Here is an 11,881-nt window from a genome sequence, read left to right as displayed (position 1 = left end):
CTCACTTCCAACAAGTGTCTGATGGGAGGGCAGCAGTGACCCGGGATCATGTGGCCAGCTGCAGCCCCAGCACTACATCAGCAGGCACTCAGCAGATGCTAAGATATCTCCCCTGAGGAACACATGCCATGTTCACCACACCTGGACCACACTGATGGATCATAATTCTACCCAGATCAGGAGAACGAGCAAGCCAGCAAAACCAGATCTTTCCTGCCTATGACTGGTCCACCTGCTCTGCCTTCTTATCTTGCTCAAATGCACTGTAAATAATTTAAGAACATTATATGCAAGTGTCTGCAAGAGTTTAAAATTTGTCTATAAAATCTACAATGATGTTAAAATGAAATGTTATTGTTTAATTAGTCTTCGCTTCAAAGGCAAGGAATTTGTTTAGCTCAGTTTGTCAGTTTAGCCTTTCTTATACTTAATCAATATTGCAAAACCTTTATTATTTGATTTATTATTTTCCATTTAGTGTTGTAAATACATATTGGTGTGTTTAAAATCATTTGCTTTCCCTAATTTTCAGTCGCCATTCAGCATTCTTAGTTCTTTTGTATTAGCTTATTTCATGATGTCCTCTTTGAAATAGCTTTGTACAGTAAGAGAGTTAATGAGCATATTCATGAATGTATTTTAATTTGAAGCAATCAGAGATTAATTATTGCAGATGCGAGTTCATTAAGCTCTCACTCAACAGTAATTTGATACCTTATTGACATCAGGTCATTGGCCTACACATGTAGCCAAATAAAGATAGATTCATTAAAGTTTGACATGCTGAAATCGTCAGTGCTTAAGCCTAAGATAATAATATGTAATGCAATGAAAGCAATACTGATGGTTTTGTAAAAGGCACTGTTGAACGGATATAGAAAACAAGAAAAAATAAAAAAAAAAAAAACATATTAGAATATATATATATATATATATATATATATATATATATATATATATATATATATATATATATATATATATATATATATAGGCTATATATATATAAGCCTATATATGCTAGTGAAGTCTTCATATTGAAAAAGTTCTCAAATTTCTGTTTATTAAAGCCATTTGATAGACGCCATCAAAGAATAAAAGAAAAAATGGTTGTAAACTGAAAAAGGACTCATTGTAAAAAAAATACTGAAATGAAAAAAAAAAATCATTGCACAATTGGGGGTAGGGGGAGGTTAAACTTGAGCATGTGCTCAGAAAGACTGTCATGTTTTATTTTATTAATACGGCCAATCAAACGTTCAATAGTTGTGAATTGGTCAAACGCTGGCACGCTTAAATGTTTTTGTCTAAACTGGCTTGAAGATAATAGCTGAAACAAGTTTGTTCTCAGGTGTCCTAATTTACACGCTACGGGTATAAATTACAAAATTATTAAGGGAATGGAAATGATCATTTTCTTTTACGGTTTAATTTGTGCAAAGAAATCTAATTCGAAAAATTTTAAAATGGCATTATATCACAGAACCGTGACAATTTTAATTCTGTGATGCACTTAATCATCAGGCATTCTGCTTCTTGAGATGCTTTAAATTAAATATATTTTCTTTGATTAGTACAACATTAATTTTCCAGTTATTAATTTATTCTAAAATATTGCATTACAAACACGATTTGCACCGAGCCACACATCCAAGTGCATGAGGCAGAATAAGTTTGTCGTGCTTTATTTGGTTTTTTGTAAATTGATTAGATAACGTGTTAAATGATGTGGATTTATACCTCATGTGGTATATAATAATATTTAATATTTTTTTTTTTTTAAGATTAATAACAGTTTAAAATCATATCGTTTATTTGGCAACTATGGACCCTTAATGTTATCATCTAAGTTCATCAAAATCTAAATAAATAAATGTGTAAAAATATTAAATGCGTGCAAATGAAATTTAGAATGTTTCGAAATGAATAAATATTTTAGGTTAACTGGAGGTCTGTCTGACTCTGCAATGATAAATGTAGACAATGCTGCTTCCAAAAAGTGACTCATTTGGGTTGAGTAACCTGTGGAGAAGCACTGGACCTGTTGTTCTTCAAAAATACCCGCTCAAAATATTTTCTGATAGTACAATTGTGCGTGATAGCCTACATCATCTCACCTCATGAATTACATTTCTCTGCTGGTTTGTTGAGAACAAATCGTTTGAGTGATTTCCAATTTCCAAAAAATATGATCAAATAGCGCGAATCAGCTGACATATATTGAAACTGTGACGCGATCAGCTGAAGACCGCCAAAAAACGCTTTCTACCTTCACTATCCCGCCTCCCTTTTTCATTGACATTTCTCAGTGATCGAAATTTTTGCGAAAATTTAGCAAATTTAAATGTGAGTGTGCAGAGTAATGGCGTCTTTATAATAAAAAAAAAATATGTGCTCTCACAGAGCAATAAGGGAGAACATGATTATTCATATACTGAATTGGGCTGTTAAAAGCGAATAATTGGCTAATAATAATAAGAAGAAGAAGAATACAAAATATTAAAATGTCTTTGAATAAGCGTTGCCATGTTGATAACTCTTAAAACGTGAGACAGCTTCTAACCGAAGCGAAAGACACTTTCAAAACTAACTGATCAACCATCAGCAAGCCTATTTATTAACGCTTGAAAACGTTGCTGTACCTAGGCTAATTTATACACAATATATTTATATTCGATTTAATAATAACAAAAAGAAAAATATCCCATATGCTTAACATTTTATTAAATAAAAGTGCAATACACACGAACCTGCAAGGCACATTTTGCAGGATTCAAACACTATTACAAACTTAAAATATTATAAATTAATCATGAAAAAAAATAAAAGAAACATCCTAACATTGGGAAACGAACACTATGCATTATATTACAAATATATGGTTAGGTGTTTGTTTATTTACACGTGTTATGGCCAGACCAATCTCTTGACTGAGCCTCAATTTAGGCTGTCGCTCAGATGTATTTTACCTTTAGTGGTAAATTCTGAAAATTATTCTCCATTGGTGATTATTTTTAAGAATCAATGAGCTGAGGCCACTTACACCCATAGAAAAAAAAATAAAAATAACTCAGGGTGATCAGCACCTAGCCCTATACAAATTAATGATATGAAAATGCAAATCACAAAGCCTAAACCAAAAATTAAACTGAAGCGAAATGAACGAATTCTGGCATGTTTACTATTCAAAATATTTTACACATAAATATTCACAGTAATATAATTCCTATGCGATACAACTCACGCCGTTAATTTACAAAAAAAGTACCGTTGTCTATATGTTGAAACGTGTCTATTGCAGACACAGATGCACCTTCAGCTCCACCAATAGTGCATATTCCTCTGATTTGCATCCTTCCTCTCAAACCAGAGCCCAAACTTGGTGAAAAAACAGTAGCCTACATTATTTTTTGACATTTCTTGAAGGCTTTGACAACCCATTTTCCGTTTCCATTTTACGAGCTCTCGTTTTCCGACGTGTGAATGATAAGAGCTGAATTTGGTTTGTGTTTTTTCAGTAACTGCGTTATTTTTTCATCGTCCGAGTTTGGATCTAAAGGTTTGTTGTAGTCGTCGTCGTCCTCTTCATTTTCCGAAGCCCCTTTCAGCCTTTCGGTCTCTGAATCTTGTTTTTTCTTCGCCGAGGCCATTTCAGCCGCGTGCCGTTTTCTCCATTTTGTTCTTCGGTTTTGAAACCACACCTTTACAATGAAAATGAGATAAAAACGTATTTTAATCCATACAGAAATAAGGGGTTATCTCCATCAAAAAGTCGGCATAACAAATGGGAATTAATACAAATTTCGCCCAGAAACATTTAACAATGTCAAACAAATGAAACCGATTTTTCATGCCTAACTTGAAAAAGCTAATAAATAGCTAAATAAATAACTTGAGTTATTTATTGAAGAGTTTAAGAGTTAAATATCTGTAGGCTAACCTGCAGTCTATTTTAACAGAAATAAAAATCGAACAGGTTTCTGTAGCCTATGCAATTCAAATATTTTATTGCAATAATTGCAATAAACAATTACAGTGGTGTTGCAATTTTTCAAACAAAATCTAATAACTTTAAATTAATGTTATGCGTTAATAACTTTGAAATGGATGAAAACAATAGACTTAGCCTACATTAAATCGCATTTGGTCGTTGCGTTAAATTTGAATAACCTGATGTAGAGAAATAAATTGTAGGCTATATAAAAGCTGCAAATTAAAGAGATATATTGGAAGGTTTGAATAGGCTAAACACATCGCACACCTTATTCTCTTTATAGGCTACATTCCATTTATTAATGATAATGAAGAATCGAGTCAGTCAAGATTGTTCCTCTTCATACACAAACTATTAGGACTGTCTTACCTTGACTTGGCTCTCTGTCATTCCTAAAGAGTAGGCCAACCGCGCTCTCTCAGGTCCAGCTAAATATTTCGTTTGCTCAAATGTTTTTTCCAGGGCAAATATTTGCTGCCCAGAAAACGTTGGTCGCGTGTGTTTCCTTTTCCCATCTTTGTCCAGGAGCACTGAGTTTTGATCTATGAGGGGCAAGATTGAAAATTCAGCTAATTTTATTATTACATCCTATTTATGTGTGTGCTTATCCTAATATTTTGGATCGCTAACAGCCTTCAAGAAAGTTAATCGTGCACTTACGTGGCGAACATGCGAATCTGGCGTCTCTCCAGTGTGGGCTTTGCATAACTCCAGGCCAGAATATCGGGGTTCTGCCTGGAAGGTCTGTCAGAGGTTTCGGATAGCGAGCCACCGCCACGGCCGCGGCACTGGGGCTGAAATACAGCCCTGGAGGCGGCGGAGGACTCAGGCTGCTGAAACGGGGCAGTCCAGACAAGATTCCAGCGGGAGAAGATGCCGCCGCCGCTCCGGTGACCACCGAGGGTCGACTGAGGATGTCGTTTATTCCGTGAGGTGTGGCGATTGAGTACTGAGCACCGAGAGTCGAAAGTGCAGTGGATGTTTTGATCCCCGGGGACGAGACCGGGATACCACCTGGATTCGGAGAGGTAGCTGTCGGTGAAGTGGAGGATGCTGGTCCAGTGGAAGATAACGGGTAGGCTGGGTAAAGTGGAGTCTTCATTTCGGTCATACTGTGTAGAGCAGCCAAAGGTGGGGTATTGAGTAGAAAAGCGCTCTGGCGAGACCCGTCCATTTGCCCCACCGCTAACATTACCAAGAATCTAAAACTTTAATTAAATATTGCGCAAGAAGCAAGACGGTGGAGACCCGAGCAAAACGTAAAAACAAATGTAGAAGAGTGAATGACGGAGAGAAAGGGGGGAAAATACTCAAGCCTTGAGAAAAACAATCTTTTCTCTAAAAAAAATCCCAGTCAGGTATACCGAAGCTTCATACCCATCTCCTCTGGCAAAATCCATTCCCTTCTTTCAGTTCTTGCAAGTATGGCATTATACAACAGAGCGGAGTCCTTTCAATGAGAATGTTTTTGAAATCTATATATAAAAAGAGAGACTTTCTGGGTAGTTCACATGAAGATCTGGAAGATAATAAAACATTTTCATCAACCTGCTGTCTTTTGCTGCAAAAAGTCAAAACTTTGAGAGCGTGCCTGGGAAAGTGGAGGGGCTCGGTGGGATGTGATTGGCTAAAGCCGGCAGTGACGTGGCCCTTGTCAGCTGAGTGTCTGAACTGAATTTAGGAGTCTGTCCTCATTGGTTCTCATTTGCACATTAAAAGAGCTGCCATCCGACCCGCTATTAAATACAAAAAGGGGACAAAATCAATCTAGTCAATTTGAGATCCATTTCTTAAATAAAGGGACATCTGCATGCGTGCCGGTCATGTGAGGCAGTCGGATATCTTATGAGCTTAAAAGTCTCTGTGGACAGGGTTTAAACACTCCACAGATGAATCACAATACAATCACAGAATGATGGAGCTTGAATAAACCCTAAATTTTACTTCAACTTCGAGATCTAAGGTGAATATGTTTTCTACCTCCTCATCAAAACCCTTTCTGCCACTTTTCTCAAATGTATTGGTTTTTGTATTGTTTGGTTTCGTCTGAATAAACTAAATGCCAATTGAATAAATATGAAATATTAGAAACTCTGCATTCTTAAAGGTTCTGTGTTCTGCCTATTTATGGCAGTATAATGCAGTTTTTTGAGTGTGTTTGGGATATTTGGTTTACCTAATTTAAATTGAATAAGTTGTTTAGTCAGTTTAGTAAGTTGATGATTTGAAGTTACAGAATATTATATATACAAAAAAGTTATGCAAGACAATAAAATGTAAACTATTTTTGTGTTAGTGTATCCTTTTTTATAGAATGTAAACTATTTTTGTGTTAGTGTATAAAAAAACCGGCCTTACGCAAAGTGATGCAGCACCTGGTGGTCAGAAAGTGAAATATCATAATTTGTGCAACTAAGGTCCTTGTTGCATTAGAAATAAATAAAAATAAATGCAATATATACATACATACACACACACGCATATATACAGTAGTCAACATTTGAAGTGGATCAAAACCGTTCATCAAAGTTGTCCTAAAACCAAAACAATACCCGTTCTTGTCTTAGACACACACATATAGCATATATATATATATATAATATATATATATATATATATATATATATATATATATGAGCACATATTTAATGTATACATAATGCATTCACAATCACACATTTTACAAAATTTATACTATTAATATTAGAAATGATACTACCAAATTCCTTGAGTAGTATAAATAACCCCAGAAACGGCAAAAACATGCACCAAGAACCTGTAAGACGAGGAGCAGATTCGCAGTGCTACATTGCCCTCTACTGGTGAATCTAACACTGAATACTCTGGAAATAAAATGCTTGGAGGGGCAAACCTTAAACACCAAATCAGTTTATAATGGCCAAATTCTAATTTTACCCAGCCTCCTAAAAATTGTGTATGCATTATATTTTCTACACACATACAGAGTGAATTTTTATTTTATATAATATGTATTACCATCAATATACCTTATGTATTCTCTGGTTGACTTTGCTGTTTGCATAGTTTGTCAACATATTTAATTGGAAAAGAATGAAGATCATAAATTAGACTCCCTTTAGTAACTACCTAGACTCTAGGTCATCACAAACTCTGATCTTTAACCACCAAGCCAAACACCATGAGACATCTTTCTGTCAGAGCACTCAAAAAGTTCTCAATGATAGCATCACAGACTGTAAAGAGTCTGTTTTTTAAAGCAAATAAAGCAACCACTTTTGTACTGCTTATTAGACCCATTAGTAAATAGATTTCTATTTTCTGACATTTCTGTTCTACCAAATTCTCTTTTAAATGACTGTTTTTTTAAGCACAAGCTTACTTGTCATCTTTAAGATAATATACCCAAGTCAATAAATAAATTGAAAAAAAAAGGAGCAGAGTCATTCTGTAGTACGAATGTTGGACTTTATTTACATTTACTCCCGAGCCATAAGTTTCTGCTTCTTCAGTTTCTTCTGAGAAACCTGTGAAGACAAAAAAAAATGTTTGGTTAATGAGCACTCACCAACAGCAGCTACTAAGATATCAAGTCCTCCATGCATTTAATGCACAACGGCTGCTCAGAAAACAATTCTTTTCATCATTAATCCAAAGGTGTCCTAAGATTGTCATCACTACAGCCAAGTCTACAGTTTGTCATTTTTTTTTTTTTTTTACTTCAGAAGAACATTAATGTTCATACCTTTTTCTTCTGAGAAACCTCTTCCTCTGGTTTGGGAACGATCTGCTCCTTCTCAGTGAGGATCATTTCGATGTGGCATGGGGAGCTCATGTAGGGGTTGATGCGTCCGTGTGCACGGTAAGTACGCCTGCGCATCTTTGGAGCCTTGTTCACCTGGATGTGCTCAATCACCAGAGAGTCCACATCCAAACCCTACAAGATTACAATGTGGGATGAAATAAAGCCTGTACGGTAGTGAAAGCTGCATTCATGCAAGCTAGTTTTAAATCATACACTGAGGCAATAATGCTGTCTAAGTCTAACAGATATTTATTCATAGTGTAATGGCTTATACAGTCTTACCTTGAGCTCAGCATTGCTTTCTGCGTTCTTCAGCATGTGGAGCAGGAACTCAGCACTTTTCTTAGGCCAGCGTCCCTGAGTCCAGTCATGCTGTTTGGCCTAAAAATGAAAAACATCACAAGTAAGCTTAAGCTATCTTAATTTGAGTAACACATTGAGCTACACTATCGTTCTAAAGTTTAGGGTCAGTAAGTTAAGAAATTAATACTTTTCAACAAGAATGTATTAAAATGATCAATAGAGACAATAAAGACTCTAAACTAAAAATTGTTCTAAATTGAAAATGTTTGAGCAAATCTTTTAACTAATAATTTCACAATATTGTCGTTTTACTGTATTTTTGATCAAATAACTGCAGCTTGGTGAGCATGAATTTAACCAAACCCAAACTTTTGAACAATAGAGTACATGTTGCTCAGACTAAGAGGTGTTTTCATGGTGAATTCCAAAGGTGTCCTAAGATGGTCATCACAGCAACATTGACAGAACGGTTTTAAAAGGCAGCTTTAAAACAGGACAAAAGCCCACCTGAGCACAACGGCCAACACCACCGTTGTAACGACGGAAGGGCACACACTGGTGCTTAACCATCACATCCTTCAGGTACTTGTTAGCCTTGCGGATGTGCATGCCTTTGATGGCCTGGGCGGTCTCACGGGTGTTCTGAGGACCAAACATTAAGACAACACTTAACAGATTACAAAGTAAACCAGCCTCCAACACTTCACAAACTAGAAATGTGGCTACTCAAAATACTATATCCTTTTCACAAATACTTAAAAGGTGACCTGGTTAAGTAAGTTGGTTATTATTGCTGCCACAATGCACATTTGCAACATCTGCTTATCCTATAAGTAATTCTATCCAGATATAGAGTGCAGAAGGTGAGTACCATTAAATAAAAACCTCATTCATTCACTCCATGAGTTCTGAGGTTAAATGACGACAAACCATAAGTGTGTGATTGCAAAAAAAATTATATTTAATTCCCAGTGAAGAATTACACTTCCATAATTAAACTATTGGAGTTTAACAACAAACAGCATCATGTGATCACTGAATCTGCACTATTATAAAGCACTGCAAAGGACGCAAATCAAGTCAACCTCAATACAACACTTGCAAATAATATAGATCGATTTATGTACTTATTGCATACATTTAAACAAATGTCTGGAAACTAATAGTTTTTGGTGCATAATTCCCTCAAAACCCAAAATATAACTTTTTTTTTTCCTCCAAAACAAAGCTTCTAAATTGATTAATCTCAGAATTAGTTAGTTTGATCATGAATCACAAGTGGGAATTTTTACATTTCTATGAAGAAAATGAATTCAGTAAATGTCAGCATCTTGACAAGCCTTTAGACCAGGGGTGTCCAAACTCGGTTCTGGAGGGCCCTGTCCTGCAGAGATTAGCTCTGACCCCAGTTAAACACACCTGGCTGAAAGTTTCTAATACACCTGGTGAGACGACCTTGATTAGCTGGGTCAGGTGTGTTTAAGTTCTCAGGTAAACTCTGCGGATCAGTGGCCCTCCAGGAGCAGGACTGGACATCCCTGCTCTAGACTATAGCATGAGCGGGTTCAATCTTACCTTGAAGTGCACGCGAAGGTTGGAGCCCCTCGACTTGCATGCTGTAGAACACAAAAACAATTACTACACAGGTTCAATACCGAGCAGACGTATGGTTAAAAACATAGCTGCCAACTCACATTTAGTCGGGTTCTCTGGGTCGAGTGAGTAGCGGACCATTTTCAGAGATCTACAGTGAGAATGAATGACACCAGATGGTTAGAACAGGCGTAGCGTTAGAATACATGAAACTCAAACAAAACAACTGTTGAGAACAAAAATAAAACATTCTGACATTAGCATAAATATCACGGCCGCCGCATGACAATACATAGACACTGACACGTCTGGCTACAATTTATATCTCATGTCTTTAATTCAGTTTTTCATTGGTAAACTCGCACATGCAACATTCATCTGGTCCCTATTGAAATCCTGAGAGCGGGCGACCGTCGAATAACATTAGAAATTTCGCTTAAACGACGAGTCATATTCTCTGAAAACGTTAAACATAATCTAAGTAAATATGTCGATGTGTTATTTCGACATAAAAACTTGTGATGATGGTGATATAAAAGGGATTATTTCACACATCGTTGCAATGGGATGCTTGTGGGCACTTACGTTCTCAGGCCGCAGAAGGGAAGAGGAAGTGAAAGGCATTCTGGGAGATCAAATCCGTTCTTGCTTCTTCGTGGAACGTCATCTGTAGAAACGTGCGCTTTGATAAATTAGTAGCGCCGCCCAGTGGATCAGGGATCAGTAATTGCAGGCAAGTGAGAAGATTGCGTGGAATAAATAAATATAATAAAAATAATATTAAACTAACTAAACTAAACTAAATAAATTAGAATAACGTCACTTCAAATAATACAAATATAATGTATGATAAAATAGTTTCAAAAATCATATTAAAAATGATTTAAATAAATAATACATATATCTAATTATTATTAATATTTTACGCATATTTATAATATTATGGTTTAGCCCTGTATAATTACAAAATATGTATAAATTGTCTATAAAACTATTTATTGAAGAACAGTAAAATATGACATAAAAGTATAGGGGTTATTTTAAGATATAATAAAAAAGAATTATTATTTAATTAACGATAAAAAATATTTTCTCATATTAGGAATTTAATAATAATGCTTTCACCGCTAGAGGGCAGCACAGGACAAAAATACGAATAGTGGAAGCTGAATGGTCTGTTATTAAACTTTCTTCTCCGCGTGTCAGTGAACAGGCTTAAACATGACACTTGACTTTATTTCGAATGAAATTATCTAATTCTCCAAATTTGGATTTCGTTCTTATTATACAAATAAAACAATGACCATTTTAAAGAAACATAACGTCAGTAATTAACATTTTGGTGCATCTAATTAATCTAGTGCATATTTTTAATCTAATTAAGAGCATATAATTGGAGCATCATCGTTAACATTTATTGTATTAATAATAAATATAATCAGGAATCCATTATGAGAAATAAAATCATTATAAGTGAGTTACATGTAAGTTTACAGCTGCTGTCTGTGACAAATAAGGACAGAAATGTGTTAAGAGACACAATTGTCATTTGTATCATGATGAAATTGCCTGTTGTCATAAGTAATAATTTGGAAAATGAGACTATGCAGCAGTAAACCCATGGCATCAGTCAAAGCATTCATTTGGCACAAAACACTTTATGAGACTTGCAGCCAGAGTCAAAAACTCAATATTGCAACCACATTTCCTGTCAAGAGGAATCATTTCCTTTTGTGTGTAAAAAGCTGCTGAGATGAATACTGCTGCTGCATCAGCCAGACATTTTCGTCTTTGCTTCCTTTGTTTCTCCTTAATGCAGTGCTTTTGCTCTTGGAGTGAGAGACGGTGGATGTGAACTGTCTGTCACTGGCACACGCTTTAGAATTTCATGTCGTTCCCATTAAGATGCTTCTGTTTTTGCTGACTCTTACCTGCACAGAGCTAATGTATCCAGAGTGTTTTGAGCCTCCCAATCCGCTGTACCGAACCGATTCTCTTGTGTCCTGCTCGGAAATCTGCTGAAGCCCACATGCAGGTTAAATTACGACGCCCCTTGAGAACAACTGCGAATGGTCGACGTGTACCCAGCATTACATTACAGCAGATTTGTTAGCCTTGCATGGGCTTGTTCAACAATATATTGATCCATTAAACCTGTAGACCTCTGTTATAAAGCCTTTCACATACTGAGCTCATCAAATATCTTA

General features: G+C 35.9%; 2 protein-coding genes and 2 non-coding genes across 5 annotated transcripts; all 4 read right to left on the bottom strand.

Moving 5' to 3' along the window:
- Nucleotides 1-2,666: 2,666 nt before the first annotated feature.
- On the bottom strand, nucleotides 2,667-5,987 carry LOC109091869 (homeobox protein Nkx-6.1-like). The gene is made up of 3 exons (XM_019105645.2): nucleotides 4,655-5,987; nucleotides 4,364-4,536; nucleotides 2,667-3,701 (listed from the first exon to the last, which is right to left on the bottom strand). Exons 1-3 carry the CDS (start codon nucleotides 5,184-5,186, stop codon nucleotides 3,456-3,458), a joined length of 951 nt encoding a protein of 316 aa, XP_018961190.2. The 5' UTR covers nucleotides 5,187-5,987; the 3' UTR covers nucleotides 2,667-3,455.
- A 1,435-nt stretch (nucleotides 5,988-7,422) lies between these two features.
- Nucleotides 7,423-10,323, bottom strand: LOC109091746 (60S ribosomal protein L17-like). Of its 2 annotated transcripts, none has more exons than XM_019105532.2 (7): nucleotides 10,260-10,323; nucleotides 9,776-9,825; nucleotides 9,657-9,697; nucleotides 8,589-8,723; nucleotides 8,061-8,159; nucleotides 7,719-7,910; nucleotides 7,423-7,500 (listed from the first exon to the last, which is right to left on the bottom strand). In XM_019105532.2, the coding sequence occupies exons 2-7, from the start codon at nucleotides 9,813-9,815 to the stop codon at nucleotides 7,453-7,455; spliced, it is 555 nt and encodes a 184-aa protein (XP_018961077.2). In that variant the 5' UTR covers nucleotides 9,816-9,825; nucleotides 10,260-10,323; the 3' UTR covers nucleotides 7,423-7,452. The 2 variants fall into 2 exon arrangements, with proteins under 2 accessions (XP_018961077.2, XP_042634841.1); XM_042778907.1 differs by lacking the exon at nucleotides 10,260-10,323 and adding an exon at nucleotides 10,230-10,248.
- On the bottom strand, nucleotides 7,592-7,656 carry LOC122134815. Its single transcript, XR_006153111.1, has one exon. It is a non-coding gene; the product is annotated as a small nucleolar RNA SNORD58 (small nucleolar RNA).
- On the bottom strand, nucleotides 8,471-8,537 carry LOC122134816. Its single transcript, XR_006153112.1, has one exon. It is a non-coding gene; the product is annotated as a small nucleolar RNA SNORD58 (small nucleolar RNA).
- Nucleotides 10,324-11,881: the final 1,558 nt, after the last annotated feature.

Source organism: Cyprinus carpio, chromosome A21 (assembly GCF_018340385.1).
Source record: "Cyprinus carpio isolate SPL01 chromosome A21, ASM1834038v1, whole genome shotgun sequence".
Classification (NCBI taxonomy): Eukaryota; Metazoa; Chordata; class Actinopteri; order Cypriniformes; family Cyprinidae; genus Cyprinus; species Cyprinus carpio.
The sequence above is the reverse complement of the archived record's forward strand: the minus strand, read 5'-3'. Positions and strand labels throughout refer to the sequence as shown.